The 20403-nt window shown below is 36.3% G+C and overlaps 1 protein-coding gene across 2 annotated transcripts in view; it reads left to right on the plus strand.

The window, feature by feature from the left end:
- thsd7ba (thrombospondin, type I, domain containing 7Ba) overlaps positions 1-20403 on the plus strand; it is a 204534-nt gene that overhangs the window by 101423 nt on the left and 82708 nt on the right. For both annotated transcript variants that reach the window (XM_032567890.1, XM_032567891.1), the window contains exons 9-10: positions 10337-10528; positions 13322-13553. In XM_032567890.1, coding sequence (XP_032423781.1) covers positions 10337-10528; positions 13322-13553 — 424 coding nt within the window. The remainder of the gene's footprint in view (positions 1-10336; positions 10529-13321; positions 13554-20403) is intronic.

Genomic DNA, 20403 nt, shown 5'->3' on the forward strand with positions numbered 1-20403 from the left:
TTTGCAACCTTACCAGAAACAACTGCTGTCAGGCATTTGCAATAATTGATCAATCTGTAGCTTAATGATGTATAAGAAGTTCCACCTTCTCTTCTCTAGAAAGGCTTTAACTTAGCCACACTGAAAGCCACTTTTCTGTCATGAAAGTCATTTCATAACGTCTCAATCAGATTTAAGTCTAGACTTTGACTAGACCACACCAAAATCATTAGTTTGTGCTCTTGAGCCATTCAGAAAAGAACTTGGAGTTGTGATTTTGATTATTGAAATTTAGATGAATAACCCCAGTGATTTTCAGATAGAGAGCAAAAACTCATTGTTCTACCAAATACCCGATGAAGCAGGGCAGTCCCACACCATCACCTTACTGAAATCTCTCTACTGAAGTAAATAAGGTTGTCTCTAAGCTAAGGAGAATTGTTTCACATATTGAAAATTCAAGTTCATGTAGATCATAAAGAGTGTTAAGACACACAGGTTTTGAGCCCATTTTGTGTTATGTGTCACAATTGCCTCTGACAGAAACGTGACTGACGGAGGATGAGCCTTCTGTTAGCAATGTGTATGTTTTATAACAGCTACAATCAGAAAGAAGGACACGAATGCTCTGCTACCTTTGTTAAGAAAATGAATAGCAGTAAACCCATTGAAGAAAAACCTTAATAAATAGATTAACTTGGACCATGATGATTAGTTTTGCAGCCATGCAGTCATAACCTACTTGACCAAGGTCAAGTTTCCGCCTTAGAGAGATGATTCTTTCGGCAGTTTTTACTGTTGTGCTTGAAATATAAATTTCGTAGACCTTGGAGAAAGCAGCTTCTAATTGCCTCTCTGACTACACATTCAGATTCAACACACTGAAGGTCCCTTTCCCAAGTGTTGCACAAATAAGGATGATGGACACTTTCTCTGTAGAGAGGAAGGCAACGAGGCATTATTGGTCCTCAAAAAATATAAAGAATAAGTACATTTGAATGTTTCAAAGACCCTGGAATAATATAACTTCAAGTATTTTTTTTAAGGTCAGGGGTCAGTTAAAGCTCCTGCTACTGCTATACCCTCAAGGAGTTGTGGCTATCATAAGATGAAATGACATTTTAAATACAATTTCAAAATAGTACTAGACATGACAATATTTTTTTGTATTCTTCTTCCCCTGTTTGTGTGACAGAATAACTTTTTTTGTTAGAATTGACATATTTAGAGCTTGTTAATTAAATTCAAACAGAATGCTTAAGAAATAAAGAGACTGGCAGCACCAGTTATTCCCCTCTCACTGAATTATGCAAAGATTACCAGTAATATTATATTTTTGCTGCATTCTTGATGTGTTTTGTTTGTTAATGACTTTCTATAATGTTTTATAGAAATTTCACACTTTAATCGAGAAAACAATGTTGTGAAGCAGAAATAGTTTTGACTGATTGCAAGGTGACATGTATACCCACAACCTTCTTAGCTTCTGTTATCTTTTTTCTTACAAAAGGAGAAAGACATAAATGTTATGTGAACAGACTGTTAGTACTAACCATGCAAAGACAAAATAATGTGATACTTTACGATGCACCTGCATATACAGTATGTTGAAGCATGATCAATGATGGCAAGTTCAAGGATGAACATGTTTAACAGTGTGGGTGGTGTCTTCAGGTTCCTCTGACCAGAGCAGCTTCTTCCTCATGTTTGCTGTTTCCCTTTTCTTCTAATTGCAAACCTTTAGTAGCTTTATTTCAACAATGCCTTTCATATTCTCACTGTTCTGTAAAGGCCATTCTGGAGTGCATGGATAACAGTTGTGCTCTCAATACATTCTAAGGCTGGAGCTGTGCAGCTCCTCCAGATTTTCAATTGGCCTCTTTGCTGCTTCCATGAGAAAACTCTGTCATTTTAGGTGGATGACGATGTCTTTGTAGGTTTGCAGTTTAACCATTTTATTGCTTTCAGTTTGAAGTTCTCCATAAGATGCTCGAATTTTGGGCTAGCTTGTTTTGGAAACTAATCCCGTTTTTAACCTTTCCACAAGTTTACAGCTGACCTGTCTGCTATGTTTATTTGTGTTCAAGATGCTGTTTGTTCACAGTTTCACTCACAAATCTCTGAGGCATCAGAGGACAGCTGTGTTTTCACTGAGATTAAAATACACACAGACACAAAATGTGCATGGAACTGGTCGCACTTTCACGGCGAGTATGAGAGTAAAGGCGGCTGAAAAGTATTGTTGGAATAAAATAAAATGTGAAGTGTAGATACTTTTGCAAAGCACAGTGTGTTCCGGGTAGACAAAAAAAAACGAAACAAAACTGTAAAGTGGGTTGTTCCGAAATTTTACAGGTGAAGAATTATTTTCTTTCTTTCGATGACATCAGCTTTGCATCAGCGGCTATTTAATCACATCCAAAATGTTGTGGGAGGAACCCCTGTTGATAGCTCTTACTTTGTGTTATAATGACACCTTTTCTGGGATTTTTGCATGAATTATTGTGCACAGGGTTTGTACAGCTGTTGTTGACTGCCGGGGTGTGTTTGAGGGAAAGGTCAGCAGTAGAGACCGTTTCTTCATGGCAGTTTTGTTTACATAATACGTCTTCTATTAAAAACCTGTTTTCATGTTGTGTTTTTCCCTAAAGTATTTTGTCAAATGAAGAATAAATTTGCTTCCGCCGTGAAGCCCATTTGAAACAAATAAAAGATTAATCTTCTATATAGATCATACTCAGAGGGTGCCATTTGAAGACCTGCAGGCTTCTCTCTATTTTATCTTCCCACATAATGTAAGCTTTTTGTTTGCAGTTTTTCTAGCATAAAACCAGAGTGCTAGACCGCTTTTCAGACCTGTAAAGGTATAAAATTGTCTATGTCTCTGCTTTTGAGGAGCACAGATGCATCACTTTTCAAACAATCTTAAGATGATGGAGGTTTGAGGAAGCAATCATAAAACATTTCCTATTGCCAAAATGCCAGGTTGTCTTGCTTAGATAAAGTAATTCATAGAACTACTCAGGCTCAGATGGAATAAAATGAATTGTTCAAGGACATTTTACAGTTCAGCTACAGAGGCATAATACTCACTGAAGAACTTGCATAACTAAGAAGCATCACACTAAAAACCAGCTTGTCAAAGTCTAGCTCTCTGGATAAAAATTCATAATATAAAATTTGTAATAATAAATCTTATTGGTATGAAACAATCCACATTTACCACTCCATTTTTACAGATAAAAATTTATATTTGAGAGTTTTGATGGCAGCAAATAACTGTTAAAAAGAGAGCTTGCTTACTGAAGGGTTTTGCTTTACTCGAGAGTTTTGTTGTTTGATTATTGATATTACAACAGAAGTGTGAAAACCTCAAACATTTCTGTAAACTTTTAGAAGTTAATACCAGCCATTACATTACTTGGTAACTACTTGTCATAAAAAAATATTTATAGTTTGATTAACAATAATAACAAAGTGGGATGTCCTTTTGGATCAGTGTCAGGCATTCTGCAACAATCTGTATTTGAGGTTCTTAAGGATTTAAAAGGCTGATATTAATCTCTGTCTGTAAGTCAGTCTTGCAAAATCCCAGCTTGTGTTGTCATGTGTGGCTAATGAAACTGTATAATTTTATGTGCATTTTATTTTGTTGATCCAATCAGAAAGGATTTTTTTTCAGTCTTTGCAAGAACGTTTACAGTGAAAGAGAAATTGCAAACTGTTCCAGCTTTTTCCCGTTTACGTATAGTATTGGTTGGATTATCGCCAAGTCACATTAAAACAGAGATGAAACTGCATCTGTAAGCCCAGCACTTCTACTAATTGTTTTTCATGACAGTGTGAGAATGAGAGAGTAGAGTCCTTCATTAACTGTCTGAAATTCACCTAGTGTTGGAGCAGCAGTGTTAAGACTTTTTTGCAGAAACTTTGATTTAAACCAAAAGATTTTCACTGTCGAGAAAAGGGAAATCAAAGCCATAAAGATTACAGATGATGGGAGTTAAAGTGGGGGTATTATATAAAATTGACATTTTTTTCAGCTTTATGTCATGTTACAATGTCATTTCCTCATCAAAATAAACAAAAACATTGATTCTTTCATGCATGTTTGAGAAATATTTGCTCTCACAAAGCCCTGCCTGTTTGCCCAAAGCTTCTCCTTGGAGCTTCAGTCTCCAGTCCCTGTTTCTTCCCCCATATATTTCCACCTAACCAGCAGCCACAGCAGTTAGCCAACTCCTGGTTGAAATGCTCGCATGCTAAGCTTATTATACAATCTACTTTTCAGTCCAACACTACTTATTGCCATAGTTGGACTTACATCTTTTATTTATTGGACATAGTTTTTCTGGCCCCTGTTGTCCCCAACTAAAGTTAATACCTGGTAAGGAGCAGAAATTGTCAAATGATGAAATGTTGTGTAAAACCTTAGAAGGGAAAGTGTGCTGCTACAGTGTGTTGCAGAGACGCACAGGACATAAACACAAACTGGGAGTCTGGAGTTTGTCAAGTAAAAAAAAAAAAAGAAGAAGGTTTTATTAATAAAACAAAAGGCATTCCAGTTCCAGGAAATCAAGAGAACACAGAATCTAAATTAATCTGCTGAGCGTGACAAGACTGAAAGTGAGACTTGATAATGCATTCACACAACATAAGAAAGGCAAGGATTTATTAGCAACCAAGAAGAAATCCTCAGTCTACATGTACTAATGAAGTAAATCGGGGACAGAGATATTTTATAAGCTAGAACCTAGTGCACTGAAATCAAGGAATTGATCAATTGAAATTAAAACAAAACAGACTACAACAGTACAGAATATTTAAAAAAAAAAACAAGCAAAGAATATCTGCATATTAAAAGAACTTCAAAATTACAAAAACTACTTAAGAAATCTTTACATCCCTTTCAGTTTCCATAAAACATTACTTCTTACAGAAATGTGGCGTTACTAAGCTTTGGTTTACATTATATTTTTAAAATTAGGGTTTGCAATTATAGATCCAGACCACTTGACCAAACAAAACATTGTTTAGGCAAGAGCACAACAACAGATTTTAACAGTCCCCCCCCTTTTTCTTTTGCTTACATATTGTTATGATATATTGTTGTTGGTTATTGGGGCTCTAAACTAGCATAAATAACTGCTGAGATGGCTTACCCGTTGGGTGTTTGCCCAAGGCTGAGTGAAGTTGTTTTGACACCTTGTTCAGCTCCTTCTCCTTGCAGAGTCAACGCGGAGGCTGCTGACTCAAATATACTCAGTTTATGTGTAACTGATGGCTGACATGACTGATTTTCTACCTGGTGTACTGCACTGGATGGTGACTAACCCAAAACCTGCAGACTCTCTGACATTTGTGAAACTAACAATAACAACAACAGTGTCTCTCTCCAACTGTCTGTCTCTTTCCACCTAACTGGTCAACAGTATGTAGTCAATGACAAGCCCAGAAAAGCCACTGGAAACATGGACATATGGATGTCAGAGGAGATGAAATTATAAAGGAACATGTTTGGCAAGCTGATGTAGCCCAGACACTAATTGGTCATCCAGGCCAGTTTGTCACAACCCACTTGAATGGTGATGGGATTTTGTCCAATTCACCTTATTGCAGCTTTCACCTAAAAGCTCCCCCGATATGTGATTATTAACGTTTAAGAAAAGTCAATGCCAATTTTTTTTTCTATGGATTTACAGCAGAATAATAACAATGAGAGAGATTAATTGGTCGGTGGGCGTGCAGAGCAGAAATCATGTTGAAATTGCATGCAGTAGGCAGCGATATTATTTCTGAGTAACAGCCCTAACTACAGATCCCTGTATTAATAATGCAGGAGGACCCCAGGGGCAGCCATCTTTCCGCACAACAGTACACCCTCAGACACACACGCCCACACACAAGTTGTAGCTTTGTGCTGTTATGTCATTTGTCCTCAGGCAATGGTTCCAGGCAGTTTTGTGGCTTTTTGTTTGCTATTATACTCATTAGGCCCTTTTGTTTTCAGAGTAATTCATAAATGAATTATTTTTATACAGTTTATTAAAGAAGAAAAATAATCCCATACTTAGAAATAAAATTTTACCATATAGTCCTTAAAATAATTTTTTAGCCTGTAGCGTTTTATATGTCAGAAGATTTTTTATGTGTGCAATTGAGTGCAAACATGTAAGGTAACCTTGCATGTGTTTTTTTTTATCTACGAATAAACTTGCTTATTGTGCCCTTTCAGACAAGATAAGAACAGTGCGTGCTGGATAGCTGAGGGCCTTCAGGTTGATTAAATTCCAACTCATGAAAATCTAATTCCCATCTTGTGTTAGAGCAAAGTGGCTGGAAATAGAATTAGGCTTTCATTTCTGTGAGAGCAGCAAGAGTATTCATGGGTCATCCCTGGTGTCAAGATATGCCAAGGTTTTAGAATGTTTTGGTTTGAAATGGCAAACATTTTTGATTATGTTCTTTCAGTTTTCACTCATTTTAATTAGGAAACAAAGGAATTAAATTTTTTCCTGCTGGATAGAGCACGAAGGAGTGCAGCGCTGCACTCTGCGCTGCACTCTGTGCTCTCTGTGCACTGTCGGTCAGTTGGCTGAAACAAAGCTTCTTCACTTTTCTCCTGTTAAGAGGAAACAAAAAAAATCATTGCTTAAAAATATTTATAATCTTGAATAAACATGGACATTGTGAATGTAAAACTGTTTCACAGGAAGAGTTAGCAAGATATTAGTGACATTTGTGATGACAGAATGGCAGATGGCATCTGGCACATAACTAGTGTCTTACACGTGTGTCAAAATGTGTGTTGAGAGATTTCCCAAAAGTCAGCACTGGGCAGACAAAATCACATGAAAGATTTTTTTTTTTAAATAGGACTTGCATTAACAGGAAACAGGAGAATATGGAAATTGCTGAATGAAAGAGAGAGTAAATCATATATGTGCGCACAAGGGGTGATTACTGGATCAAGTGAGAGTTATTAACATAATGTGGAAAAGCTGGGGTTAAGCACTGACTGGAGGATCTGAGTGGAGAAATAATAAAACAATTGTAATTACAAGGAGAACACAAAGAACATCTGAATAACAACTTGACTGAACATGACTAGACCACAAAGTATCAACATAAACACGCTCAAAGGTAACAGAGTACACAGGGCCAAGTGCACAAAAAAATCTGGCACAGTAACTCACTGCAGGACCTAAACTGACACATGAACAACTGAAAAAAAAGACTCACAAATGAAGTTGCACTGATATGCATTTGAGAACTATATAAAAGTTAAGAGAATAAAACTTTCTGCTTTGTTTTTCCCATTTAAACTTTTTATGTTTTTTGGCTGCATCTCATTTTTTTATTTAGGTTTTTTTATCACACAAATGTGAAGGTCAACTTATAGAAATGTGTATACGCAGTGTTTTATTTCATGCTCTCTTTGTATAAAGTGTGCCAGTCTGAAATAATTACATGGGTTGACGCGATGGTGAACCATGACAATGAATTCCCACGCAGCGTAAAATCTCAGTCAGTTCAAAACAATTATGTTAAATGCAGCTTCGATTCAGGTGCTGCAGCCCCCAGATCACTGCTTGGTTAGCTGTACTTTGGAAATGTATGCATATGAGGAAATGTAAACTTTTTCTTCCACAGCTTTCTTTGATTTTAGACTTAATTCTAACCTTTCACCTTACATCTCTACATTGACTTAACATTGTGATTCAGTGCATTGCAGTTGTGTAAATATTGTCTGCTTTAAATTTTTACTTATTTTTCTATTCTTATTTCATCAAAAGTATACGGTGATATGTTCTTGCAATATATTGTTGCATATTGAGGTTTTGGTGTTTTTTTGCAAATGCATTTATTTAAAATACATTGTGTTACCACCTAAGTTTAGTGTATATGTTTTGTAGCACCATTAGCAAAGTGTTTTATGCTAAAAAAAATCACATTTTGTAATTATTGTAGACCTGCTGTACTGAGTTTGGAGTAAAGCGTATCAGTACATTCCTAAAGTGTGCTAAAACTATATCACTGGATGCAATGGCCACGAGCTTTTCTCCATTATTTCTAGACAATTTTCTGCTGCACACATGTCAGATATTTTGATGTAGCTTTAGATGCTTTAACTCTGCGGGCAAAAGGTTTTCAAACTCCCTGAGGGAATATTTTACATTTATCTCATGAGGCGTTACCAAGGCTCGTATTTTTCTGCATTAACTGTATCCTCCAATATTAAGAGTGCATCCTTGGGGACAACAAAACAACAAATTGATAACAAATATGCCCTAGAGTTGTTATTGTTAAACTATATATCTTGTTGTTGTGGCAAGTTCAGCAAAGTTAATGACACTACGTGGTGGAAGTGTATATCTATAAAAACGATGCCTGGGCTGCTGCTGGCATTGTTTTGACAAGTTGATGACATCACACTTTTGGTTTTTTCTGTTTCTCTCTCATTTTATAGAGACCACTGTAAAAAAAAAAAAAAATAGATATTATTTTGAGGCAGGTATTATATACTGCAATATTGATGAATAGTCACACGTGAAATGTTTAGTTTATTTTGAGTCAATAGTTATACTGACTTATTTGCTTGACTTTATTAATTGAGAGAAGGTTTACAAATTTCACTACATGCCTGCGAGTTGAAAGCTGAGAGATGACTTAAAAAAAACTATCTTGTATTACCAAAAAAACGAAACATAACACAGCGGACTATTTTTTTCGATCCAACTGTATTCTCTCTGTGTTTTACCAAAAACTTTGAAGGGAGCTCTGTCAACTACAAGAAGTTGTTAGAGTTACTGTAAATCCATTATTACTACAATGTAGCAATATACCTGTGTGCAATGTGACTTTGAATCCTTTAGTTTTCATTATGAATATCATACACTGCTGGATTGAATATAATATTTGTTGTAACAGAGAGAATTACATTTCATTTGGTACGTTATGATTTTGAAAATGGTTGTTTTTAAAAAAGCAAAAACAGCATGTTAACAAACCTGACTCCCAACAATGAACTTTAAAAAGATTCATGCTGAAATATTGAATCAGAACTGAGTTAGGCTGGTGTCACACTGTTTCTCATCACTATAAGTACATTATTATGAAAACATATTTGCGCCCTTACATATTTCTCCGGTTTTTACTTTTCTTGTCATACTGAAATCTTTCAGGCCGTCTAGCAAATTTTATCATCAGACAAAAAATCCTGAGTTTATACCAGTGGCAGGCTGTACATTTGGTACCAGTAGGACTTTTAAATTTTGCAAGTCCTGAATCAGCAAAACAGCCCCTACCACTTTGCTACCACTACCGTGTTTAACTGTCAGTATTATGTTCATCAAGCGATATATTATACTTATTGACACAAAGTCACTTAAATTGGGTCAGAGACTGACTGCCTCTTTGGTTGAGAAGCATAGCCTCAGACCTGGAGGAGCTGACTCTTATCCTGGCCTTTTTCCACTTGGCTGTGATCCACTCCAGTGCACACTAAAGGTCATAGCTGGAAGATGCAGCTCAGGTCTCTCCAGGATTACACCTGGAGACCCTGTTCATTGTTTTCCATTGCTCAGTTTTTAGTTACACACATACAGTCACACAAAGAATCAAGTTGGTTTATGGAAAAGAAAATACATTTCTAGGAATATAATAATTGAAGCTGTAAAAAGTGATAGATTCTAAGATGAAGCCGAAGGGTTTCATAAATAACAGCATTTATATGGATATGAATACAAACTAAAGAAAAATAAACCAAATTTGACCCACTTCACATTATGCACATTATAAGGGTTAAGTAACATTATTATTGAGCTAGTACAGCCGTATTTGCAGAATATGTTATATATTTCTTATCAGTGGTGCCCATTTGTTGGATATATTGGAACTCTAAATTGCAAAAGAAATTAAGAGAGAAAATAGAGGAAGATTAGTTTACCTGTTCTGCTTTATCAGATGTATAAGAATGAGCATTTTTCAGCTTAATGAAGGCAATAATATTGCTGATGCTGAAAAATAAAAGCTGAGTTTGTGTAACTAATAGTTGCTCAGTCTTTTTTATATGCACACTTACACCTGGACACAAATTGATTTATTGTCACACTTTATTGCGTTTAGTAAAAAGGAACTGTGTTTTAGAATTACATAATCTACCATTGAGTTTGGTATCACATGGTTGACATTCTTATATCTGTTTTGTCAACTCTCAAATAAAATAAAAACTAAAAATGACCTTTTTTCTCCCTGTATTGCCTTAATAAAATTAATTTCAGTTATTGCACATAACTCATAATTTAGTCACAATTCCAACATTTTCATTTCAGCTGTGTTACTATGCCATGTTTAGGAGGTGATGTGCCTGACACCCACTGTGTAGATGACCCTCCACCCACTGAGGAGGCCTGTGATGTTGCCTGTTCTGCAGACTGTGTGGTGGGCTCCTGGTCCTCCTGGTCTTCCTGCTCACACAGCTGCGCTACAAAGACCGCAGAGGGCAAGCAGAGCCGCAGTCGCACAGTATTAGCCATCCCAGGAAAAGGTGACCTGAAAATCCCTCTGATTACTTTGACTCTTCTCCATATGTGGGAAATGCATATTTCTTCCACACATTTTACTTTACAACCAGTTTGATTTTTTTGTTTAGCAATGACAGACAAAGCAACAATTAACAATAGGTATATGGACAATAAAAACATGTTCATTCATGTTTATCCACAAATTCATTCTTAGATGATAATATTTTAGTCTGCTTAGTTCTACCTATTTTGAGTCCTTTCAGCCGTTATATAGCCTCTTGTCAGTTTAAATCCAAATAAGCCACGCCCCCCAACTTAACATTTACACTTGGACATGAAAATGACTGCAAACAGATGTGCAATTTTACAACTGTACATCTTTGAAAAGCAAATGTAGAGCCTCCTGCACAACCAACAAAACTTCTGCAAGTGGATTCTGGATGGGAAGGTCAAAACCAAAACATTTGTGTTTTCCAGCAGCCATTATACAGCTTATAGTAGTTGAACCAGTCATCCAAATGTACTGAAGCTCTGCTTGAGTTGTTTAGTGGGGGGCAGTGTCTGCTGATTTGTGACGATAAATTCCAGTGGGTTTTGAAATGGGTCATTTTTCAGACACCAAGAAACATTAACTAACTTATTGCCAACATTAACCTATTAAGCACTTGGTCTGTTTTTAGAAACATTTAAGACTCAAAGGGAAGCACAAAAATGTGCAAAATGTAAATTTTGTGTAATAGGTCCTCCTTAAAAATAGGCTAATTTAATTGACTAAGAATATCAATTAAATATAAAAATTAACTCTTATAACAGTATGTATAAAAACCATATAAGATGTATTCATGAGTAAAGGTGCAGTGCCTAAACTTTATTTTGTAACTAGAAATGTTAAGAAGTGTTTCAGAGTTAACTGAAAACTAAGCTCAGCAAATAGTAGATAAAGATTGATTGAGCTGAAAGTTTTATCAGAGTGGTTTCACCAGCATTGCGGCCCTTTCGCCTGATTCCCCAGATTTAAGAGTGTTATACAGACATTTTCCTTTCAGAAAACATTTGAGGTTTGAGCAGATCATCCATTATCAGGAGCTGTTCCTCTGGCAAGTGTTTCTCTGAATACTTCATGTTTCCAAGTCAGACAGCTTTGGCTGCCTTGGCAGGCGGCTGCTGCCCATTAATCCCTGTAACTAAACACATATCAGCAATAACAGCTGATGAAAGAAACTTGCAGTTTAAACCCAATTGCTGGATATCTGTTGGCTGGCAGAGGAGGCTGTGAAAGAGCACGTTTGTGTGAAACCACAGTACAGCTGTGGAATGCAAAGTAGATCAGAAACCGTAAGTATCTCCTTGGTTGTAATTCAGTAAAAAAGTCATGGCCCTGGTTGCTGTGGTCCTCAATAGTCTCCAATTAACACATTTAGCACATCATCAGTTAGGCTTTTATCATTTTACTCCATTCAGATTGAGGAGCTCTTGTAATCAGAAATCACATTAACAACATGAGACAGTAGACTCAGTACTGTCTTTAGAAAGTAAGTGAAAGTTGGAATTTAGAATCACTTTTTGATTATTTTGCTCTTATAGCCATCTTTGCTACATGTTAGCATCAGTGTAGCCTTTGAGTTTGAATTGCATCAATTTTCTGAAGTCCTTTTGCATCATTGTTTACCAAGCTGCTTCAGTTTATTGAGATTAGTGGACATCTATTGTTTTACTGTTATCTGAATATTATCGAATGACATTTTCAGAAGTGTTTGGGATCATTGTCAGGATAGATGACTGAATCTGATCATGTGTCATCTGTCAAAAAATAACCTTGTATTTGAATGCAGAATAATTGGGTTTACAGACAAGCTCATTGTCAACTCACTGCCTGCAATATGTCCAGTTTTTCTTTATTTTGATAATCTTCTGCTCCAAAAATTGCTCAAACAAACCAACCTTGCCCTCCCTTAGAGAGAAACTCACTTGTATTAATGTACATTTATGTACATGTAGATCACAGCCATAACACATTATTATCTATTCTCCAAAACGAAAGCTGTTTGAGTTAAACAAATTGTGCTTGAAAATGGCTGCTGTTAATTTTGGAAAAAGGGAAGAAAAGCTGCAGAAATGAAGCAATAGCTTACTCAAAACATTAGCAAACAAACAAGGATATTGCACTGCTTCTTAGTCTTTAGTCTTATTGAACTAGCTACTGTGAATTATGGCTACTTTGGTCTCATTTCATTGGGTATTTTGCAAAACTGTTTACTAATTGTAACAGCTGGCAGTTGCTTCTTTTAGCAATGCATTTCTTAATGTATTTCCTTTTTAGCATTGTGTTACACACACCTGAAAGCTCCAGGTCCTCAGACTGTCAAAACCAGTGCTGCATAAAGGTGATTCATCTTCTTTGAGCATAAGTTAACCAAGTGATAAGCAGCATCTGTCTGCTACTAAGCAGTTGCAGTGTAAAATGTTTTCTCAAAGTGCTAAGACACATCATCTTTTGTGAAATACACTGCAGGTTTTAAAAACCTGAATATTTATCTGACATGGCCGAAGGCAGCCGGGTTTTTTTATTGACTGGTCAAAAGCCCTCTGAAATTTAGGTGATTAGTTGAAAGATTTATTAGCTGTTGGTGGAAATTTCAGATTTTAGAACTGTTGTAGACACATGCAGCAGATATATGACTGCCAGCTAAACCGCTTTGAGCCAAATCAAGAAAGAACTGTTAGTTTGCGTCCGAAGACGGTGGATTAATCTGCACTTTTTGAAGTGCTACATTGTGACATGTTTTTATTTTATGTTTTCTTGTGTTCACCTCCAGATGGTAAAACATGCCCAGCAGCCCCGGTCCTAGAGGAATGGCGAGTCTGCAATGATCATCCTTGCACTGTATTTTACTGGGAAGCCTCAGAATGGGGACCCTGTACTGAGGACGTGTCTTCTACAATCAATGAAAGTAGCTCCTGGAATGAGACGTCTGCCTGCCCTGTTGGAGTTCAGAGCCGTAATGTCAGCTGCATGAGGATGAATGCTGGTCCAGTCATAAGTAAAAGGTATGCTCTCTGCCACAGGGTAAATTTGTTGTCATCAGGACATTTTTAAAGCATTTCACTACAAAAACACTAAATCTTACCACAGTGTTTTGGTCTACTTTCTAGTGTGAATCTCTCAGTACACTTGAAATACGGCAAACTAACTTACAAGTCACTTTTCAGCAAGATGTAGTAGCTTGTTTTATGTCAATAATTACTGGATGAAAAAGTACAAGTTCCACCAGCAGATTGTTTCATTGATAACACGAGAACAATGTCTTATAATCAGTGGAATTAGTACCTTTTTAAAAAATTATTATTAAGGAATTATGGAGTTAAAACAAGCTTCTATATCTTGCTGAAAAGTTACTTGTAAGGTAGTTTTGTCTTATTTCTAGGGTACTAAAATATTTGGACTAGAAACAAGACCAGACTTGCAATAGATGAAAAAACAACAACTAAGATTTCATAGTTTTTTGTAATGTTTTGACTTTATTCTGAGTTGTATAGTTACTTTTTTTATTCCTGCATTTTGATCTTTACAAACCAACATATTTGTTTCTGCCTAGAATAGAAAGTCATATTTTCTTTTTATCTTTTCTTTCCATGTTTTTGCTAAAGGTACAGTAATCTGTACCTTTGAAAGGTTGTTGGGAAATTATGTGCAAATAGTCAAATATATGAATACTCCTTATAGACTATAATTTCTAAATACACAATGTTAATTTAAAAAAAACAAAACACAAAAAAAAACATGTCTGAACTTAAGTATCGTATAGATATTTAAAGATGACTCAGAGGATGGGATGCTCTGTGAATTCACATCCCAAGAGTTTTGTCAAGTGTCTCTCTTCCTTTATACTTTCACTCTGTGTTTTTGCTATTCTTTTATATATATTTATATATATATGAGTGTGTGAACCCGAGATTCATCTTGCATCTGCTCCCCCATTATCCTTCTCTTTCAGCAATACAATATCAAACACTGCTAAGGGCTTTTGTGCTGTCACTTTAATGATGTTAAAGCCCGCACCAGAAAGACAGATTTATAAATAATTCACAAAGTTTGCCCTTCTTTAGCTCAACATATTATTGACAGGGCCATAAAATGGATTATGGAGAGGCTTTTTTCTCATGCACGTCCTGTCTGCCACCACAAAAGCTTTAATGAAAGCTGTCATTTCTGCTCCTCCAACAGATCTCGCTCATACAGTGTGCTGTGAATTTAATCACTTCGCCTCTCTCATATCCCTGCAAAGTGCTCATTTATTTGAACACCACCTAAAACTTAGACCTGCATGTTGCTATTCATCGATAATGATTGTGTCTGTCAGTAACTTGTGAGTAAGAGCTTTCAGTTACTTATTAAATGAAGCACATATACTCTTAGGGATACACAACCATCATCAAAGGACATTGTTTTTCTACTTAATAGCAAACGTTCAACTGAAAATGTCTTCACATTTCTGAACAGAAATTTCAAAACAAAAACCAATGTTCTTCGTGAAAAACAGGTTCCTTCAGTCAGCAAAACACCTAAGCATTTCATGGTGGGCAATAATCTCTGCAGGGATCTGTGGCTCTACCAAAAGCTTAGTGGGTTTTCCTTGGTATCAGCCCAGAGCCTGCAGGAAAAAGTTTGATTGATTTTCAGTTTTATTTCTGTTCCTTTTTTCCACATGCCGAGAATAGCATCTATAGTAACACCTGTGAACTCTATTCAATATTTCAACACTTTGCTCAAATATTACGTTCAAAATGGCACTCTGTGGCGATATTTTCTAACAAGGGCAGTATGTATGAGAAATAAATAACACACTGCATGTCATGGTTAATAATTTAAACAAATAATTTTGCCACAATTGGTCTTCAAAATTGCAAACTCCAAGCATTTACAAGTAATAGAATAATGTATACCATTACAAAATAATAAAATATAAGTAAAATGATACATGGCTTTCAATTATTACCATCAAAAACCTGAAGTATGAATTCGTATTCAACCCTCTGTACTCTTCAATCCTTTAAAATAAATTCAGTGCAACCAGTTACATCCAAAAGTCACCCAGTTTGTGAATAAACCGTTTGTGTAACATTGGTATAATAGCAGTGGTTCACAAAGATTTTCTTCTGGGCCCCCCCATAGATTACAATAAAATCCCCCCAAAAAAGAAAAAACAAAAATCAGCTGGGCACACACATCGTTCAACCAGACATAAACCTATTTTGTTTTCAAACTCCACTGAAGTTTATTTCACACTTCAGGTTGCAACAAAACACACTTCAAATCATCTTTACAATAAAACACTTTTGTGTAACTTTTTTTTTCTTTCTTTTATTCATCCATACTGTTTCCTGCGCCCCCCTGCAATAGCACGGCTCCACCCCTAAGGGGTGCGCACCACACTTTAGGAACCACTGGTATACAGTGAACCCTCGCTGTAATGCGGTTCCCCTTTCATGGCCTCGCTGCTTTGCGGATTTTTTTGTGCAGTTTTTTTTCACAATGCATTGTGTTCTGCGTCCTGATTGGCTGAACAGTCTCCGCGCTTCTTCTCTATATACCGTAACGTGCTAATAACGTTACGGTATTTAAATATACGTAATACAGCTTGGCAAATTTTGGCAAATATTTTTGCCCAGAAGAAAAGAGCAACAACAACTACCGATAACTATGTTTGTCTCTCGAAAAAACATACCTGCACCGCGGGCTTTAGAAGAAACAAACACTAGAGAGCGGAGTCAGGCCGCAGCGTCACAGTCAGAGGAACAGTGAAATACGTGAGTCACAGTTTGTCCTACTGTACTTCGTATTGATGATTAAAATGATTATTTTACTGTAGTTATTTGTAAGAAAGCGTTCTATTTGTTAAAAAATGCTTGGTCCTGAAAACAGGTTTTGATCTTTGGTTCAATGTAGAGTATTTAATTATGCTGTATAATAATTGTAAAAAATAAAGGTAACTACATTACGGATTTCGCCTATCACGGGTTCTTTTTGGAACGCAACCCCCACGAAAAATGAGGGATCACTGTATAGTATTTAATGATATAGTATTTGTTGGTGTGAATGATGAAACCTGTTCTGTGAAGGTCTCAGAGGTTGCTTAGAGAATGTTAGTACATAAATAAAACCATGAAGACCAAGAAACACACCAGACAAGTCAGGAGAAAATTACAGCCGTCTCTAAGCAGGGTTGGAGTATAAAGCAATATCCTATGCTTTGAAGATCTCAGGGAGCTGTTCAATCTGTCATCAAAAATTGGAAAGACTTTGGTGTAATTCTATACCTGCTAAATGTTCAGGCCATGAAAGAAAAGCATTAGTCACAAAAGCAGCCAGGAGGTGCATGGTAATTCTAGTGGAGATGCAGAATCCACCACTCAGGTGGAAATTTTGTTGAAAACATGAGTCTTATTTTCAGTCTCCCCAAGTCATGCCTTTATGGAAAAGGTAAGACCAAAAAGCCTCTGAAAGAAAGCAATAATAATCTTTCCTAAAGAATGCCACAAGCCATGTAGGGGACAAGGAAGGACCTCTAGTCATGTGAGATCACAAATTAAACTTTTGACCTTTTTAACAGGCACGACCAGTGTATTCCTGAACATTTTTTTAAACTCTTTTTTGCGTTCATTTTTAACAAGAGTTTATGTAGATTACATCACCTGACACAGAGCAGTTCCTGCTACTCCTGGAGTGCAGCTGTCATCCCCATCCACTGCAACTGTGGAGTCCAGAATACAATTTAAAACAGTGAAATCAGACTAATACAGTATTAATTGCTTCATAGTCACTATGGTTTAAAAGCCTTTCTTAACTGTACTGTGAGGGAAACGCATAGATGGAGTGAATTTTACATGAACTGCACCAATCATAATTCTTGGAATGAAAGGAAAAAAAAATGAGAGCTCTAAACAGGATTAGAGTAAGCTATCTAAAGTAATTATTTATTACAATTTAACAGAAGCTAAGCTCTAAAACTGAATTCAAATCTGCTTGATATTCTACAAAAATCTTTAATGTCTGCAAGATGTGCGTCATGGGAGTAATGATGCAGACACATGCTGTGACAGCAGCAGCAGCATTTCTGCTCCATTCAAACTGAAAATCAGTGAATGATCAAAAACCCTAGGCAGTTGTGATGGCTTTTTATGTTTCTCAGGACATAAATATTGACAAATATCCCAACTTTGCCAATTAAGATCTCTTAGAAAGGTTTTGATGAAAGCACTTTTCTCTGTATATCCTTGGAGACACTGAAAGGGGACGTTGACTTGTCCTTTAATTAAATAACCCCACTAATTTTGGTGGGTATGATCAGTGTGTTTAAATACAAACTTTAAAGTCCTGTGATATTCAGCGGCCTAAGTGTTGTTTTCAAAGAAATTTACAGAGATAATGTCCAATATTATAAATCTACAAACAAAAAAAGGGTCTGCAGAGTAGGACAAACCAGGAGATGACAGAAAAAATGTGGATATTCCACAAGGTAAAAATATTTTCAGTTATCCCACTTCATAGTGCCACCTTTAATTCAGAGTCCATCCTACAAAGGCCAATTTCAGTGTAGTTTTCTGTTTACTGTTGAAAATCAATATCCATAGACATTCTGAGAACTAAAATAAATTCAATGATTATGGAAACTGTGGTGATATATTTTGCTATAAAGAGTACTTATCATTTTAGTATGGATTACCTTAAACCATGACAGCAATTAATTTGGTCTTTTACTGCACTCTTTAAGACATTTTCAAAAATATCTAAAAGACCTTCAATCCTTACACTGTTGTCACAGCTGAACCTCATTGCCTTAACTGTACGTCTGACATCCTCATTTTAAGCAAATCCCACAATATTCCCCCAGCTGCTTTGTTGCTTTGCCATGGCCTCTGGCATGCATCAGTGCAAAAAGGCAGAGAGAAGAGAGGGGATAAAGCTAGGGAAGGAAAAGGTTTTATATATCCTGCCTTCTCATGCTTTGGTATACTTTGATCTCATTCCTGTCCGTGCTGGCTTCTGCAGTCGGAGGGATGTAGCACCATGCTGGGCCTCCAGTGAATCCTGGATTTCTGGTTGTTGGGGAAAAAGGAGTCACTCAGCCTGAAATGAAATTTGGAGATCTATGCATGCCTCTGCGAGACAAGGAGGAGGGGTTTGCCTGTTGTTTCATCAAAACATCAAAGCTTATGAATTATTTTATTTTGCAGAATGTTTTCATCCCAATCATGTTAAAACTCTACAACTCAGAGAATACAACACGGCCTATGGGGTGTGTGACAGAAGAAATTAATTTGCCTAAAAAACATTAAAAGACTTTTATTTTAGAGAAAGAAAGTGTTTGAAGGCACTAAAAAAACTTTAACAGTTCCTTTAACATGCCAGAAATGACGTACTGTTAAACAATTTTCATGTTGAAACATTTTCCCCAATTTAATTAGCACCCTTGTTTTAGCCTTTTCTTCCTAGATTACACTCCAACAAAATGCTAAATTAGCTTTTCTTGTTATTAGAGTTGCACACTTCTGGCAGCTGGGTGTTATCCGGTTTCTTATCTTTGACACAGGTGGAGCAAAGTGTATTTTTAGAAAAAAAAAATGCTGCTGAGTGCTGCTATTTACTCCTTCTACACTGTGCCTCATTGGGTTATGGAGGCACAGTGGTTGTGGATCTCAAAAACAATTAGGCAATCTCACATAATAAAAATGCGTAATAGCTATCTTGGTCCTCTAATTAGCAGTAGAATTCATTAGTGACAAATGTTATTAGTTCAAAGTTGAGGCAGTGCAATTACTGGTGGATATGCTTTCCTCTGTTTTCACTGGTCTTGTGTTAACAGTATAATTCAGTGAAGTTGCTTAGTTTTTTTTTGGTAAAGCTACAGTAGATGAAGATTTGCATAAGGTGAGGTGTCACTGGGCTTTCACTGAATATCTCTTTACCTCTTTTAGCAAATTCATTGCTACTTCAACACTGAGTTCTCTGACAGTTTTCAGGATTTGCATGAATAAGTGAAAAAGCGACAAGAAGGAGACCAGGAGAAGCAGATTGTAGAATACAGTTGGAATCTGAGTTCTGAGTACAGGAAGAGGAAGAAAAAAATACTTTTAAAGGTTATATTTTATACTTCAAATTGATGTACAATTACAGATCGGCCTAATTCCAAGGAAGATCTGTTGCAGCTCTACAAAGAAACTAGCATCTGTCTGTGCAATTAGGACAGATTCAAATGTGAAAGAATGAATGCACTCAGGGGTGAACCTGTTATGTATATTTATGTAATCTAGATGCAGAACGAGTAATGTCGCATTCTGAAAGAGCTGAGTTGTTTCTGTCACACTCAAGAAAACAGCATTACTGATTAAAAGCTGATCATTTTAGTGAAATTATCAGTTTTCTGTTACTATATTTCAACTTTCTGCTATACATTTAGAGTAAATGTGTTAATTTTAAAATATGATGCATACTATCTAATACTAAATGTCTAATATTAAACCCCTGTCTAAACATGGCTATATAGACATGTTGAAACGTGACATCACACACCCAGCTTCCTGCTAGGCGGCAGAAAAGTTGCTGACATTGTTTTTAGCTGTCAACAAAACGTACTAAATCTTAAATCTACGCATAATATATAAAAGATAAATGGATAGATGACTTATTGTCACCACTATGACAACTAGATAGCAAGGTATCACATTTCAGTAAAATATTTTAATATAAAAAATAGCGCGAGTGAAGAAGTAGGCCAGTTATGCTTAACTTCAATAACCTTAACATATAGATGTTAAGATGTGCTGTGCAGTTCGGTGGGCTTCTGATCAGTTACCAAAAAAATGAAATAAAAATAAGGTGACACACACTTTCTGACAG

Source organism: Xiphophorus hellerii, chromosome 7 (assembly GCF_003331165.1).
Source record: "Xiphophorus hellerii strain 12219 chromosome 7, Xiphophorus_hellerii-4.1, whole genome shotgun sequence".
Taxonomy (NCBI): domain Eukaryota; kingdom Metazoa; phylum Chordata; class Actinopteri; order Cyprinodontiformes; family Poeciliidae; genus Xiphophorus; species Xiphophorus hellerii.